Source organism: Ipomoea triloba, chromosome 14 (genome assembly GCF_003576645.1).
Source record: "Ipomoea triloba cultivar NCNSP0323 chromosome 14, ASM357664v1".
Classification (NCBI taxonomy): Eukaryota; Viridiplantae; Streptophyta; class Magnoliopsida; order Solanales; family Convolvulaceae; genus Ipomoea; species Ipomoea triloba.
This window is the reverse complement of record NC_044929.1, coordinates 13390775-13392601: the sequence shown is the minus strand read 5'-3', so window position 1 is coordinate 13392601 and position 1827 is coordinate 13390775. Positions and strand designations below refer to the sequence as shown.

At 42.2% G+C, this 1827-nt stretch overlaps 1 protein-coding gene across 1 annotated transcript; it reads left to right on the top strand.

Annotated features, from left to right (window-relative positions):
- The first annotated feature begins 376 nt into the window (after positions 1–376).
- LOC116003977 (F-box protein At1g49360-like) lies at positions 377–1570 on the top strand. Its single transcript, XM_031243920.1, has one exon. The coding sequence runs from the start codon at positions 377–379 to the stop codon at positions 1568–1570; it is 1194 nt and encodes a 397-aa protein (XP_031099780.1).
- The last annotated feature ends 257 nt before the right edge of the window (positions 1571–1827 follow it).

The window sequence follows — 1827 nt, the reverse complement described above, 5'->3', positions numbered from 1 at the left end:
AATTCGATCTGGGATTGGGAAAGTTTCCCAATTCCCAATTGACATGGGATTGGGAAAGTTTCATATCTATATATATTCTTGTCCTCCTAGCCTCTACATCTCTCCAAATAGCAACAAAGCACGGACAAGCCAAACATCGTCCATCACAACATAGGTAACAATCTTTTTCATGAAATCAATAGTTTTCTTAGTTTAAGCCTGTCAGCTATGAGGCAATCTAAGCTGGTTTTCTTTGAAGAAAAAAAAAGTACAGAGTACATTATAATTATGAGATGTTGGTTGACACTCGTGACTTTTATATTACACTATCTAACCTCTCTCCTGTTTATATGTGTATATATATATAATTAATGTTTCATTGTGGTGATATGGGCAGATGGAAGACTATTCAAGTGAGGATGACTGGGAGCATAGGTTTGAAGAGAAAGAAGTAGTAAAAGTGCAAGAGGATCCTGAAGACAATAAAAGGGATTGGACGGGTCTCCCCAGTGAGCTTCTAAGCGAGATGTTAACAAATCTTCACCATCCCCAGGCCAGATTCTTCTTTCACAAAGTATGCAAATACTGGGATTCAATTGAGGATCCTAAACACCACTGCCCTCTCATCTCCCCCACCCTTCAACTCCAATCCCAATGGCTAGTCCACAAGGACACTTACTTCGGCACCTTCTGCAAATTCTTCCACCCCTTCTACCCCGACAGGTACGCCCTACACGACATTCCCGACCTGGCCCACACTGTCCTCTTGCACTCCAATAACGGCTGGCTCCTAATGTCTCGGGGACAAAAAACTCTTTTCTTCATAAACCCCTTCACTAAGGAGCGGGTGGACCTGCCTGAAACAGAACACTCATTCGGGGAATGGAAAAGCGCAATCTTCTTGTCAGACCCAACCTCCCCAGACTGCAAGGTTTTCGGCGTCGTGTCTTTCCTTGATAATTGGGCTCATTTTTTCACCATCCATCGCGGAGAAAACTCGTGGGTTCGTCATATTTTTAGTGATTTGAGTCCCCGGATGTTCCAATCCGAATGCCACCCGGTTTTCCATAACCAAAAGCTTTACTGCTTGGGTAAACACGGCGGGATGGGAGTGTTCGAGTTCAACCCAGAGGCGGAGGAAAGCAAATATTCCGTCCACGAGGTGTTGTGTTCGCCGCTGGAGGACGAGACGTTCGAAAGCTACTTAGTGGAATGCGAGGGGGAACTAATGGCGGTGTTCTTATCATACATGGGGACGAAAATTAGTGTTGTGAGATTGGACGAGGAGAGGATGGAGTGGAGGAAAGTGGAGAGTTTGGGTGATTTCATGGTGTTTATCAGCGTGGGCACATCTTTTGCCAGGAAGAAAACGGTTGATGGAATGGAGAACAAGATTTACTTTCCGAGATTGTCTGGGGATTACACTGTGTTCTACTGCTTGGCCACCGAGAGGTACAAGACTTTCGGGAATAACTTTTGTCAGAAAGACTTGTATGAGACGAGGGAGCAACTCAACTGTTGTTGGACTGAACCATCTGCTCGCACTTCTACCTCTCCGCAACAACTCCACTGGCTTCCCCAACATGCATGATCTTATCATTCAAACTTCAACACAACCTCTATCCCCATTTTATTTGTATATTTTTTTTTAAGTATACTACTTTGTTATAATGTAGTATCTATCTATACATACTTACTAAATCTATTGAAATACAAAGAGTCATATTCTCGGAGTCATCTGTTCTACTTAATATTCATTAGTCAAACAAATTCTTTCTTATTTGTTTTTCTTTTTGTATTTTTTAATTATTTTTAAATTTGGTTTGTGTGTGTGTTTAATAATGGGTA

Coding starts and splice junctions, on each gene's coding strand:
- LOC116003977 (XM_031243920.1), top strand. CDS start 377: ATGGAAGACTATTCAAGTGAGGATGACTGGGAGCATAGGTTTGAAGAG.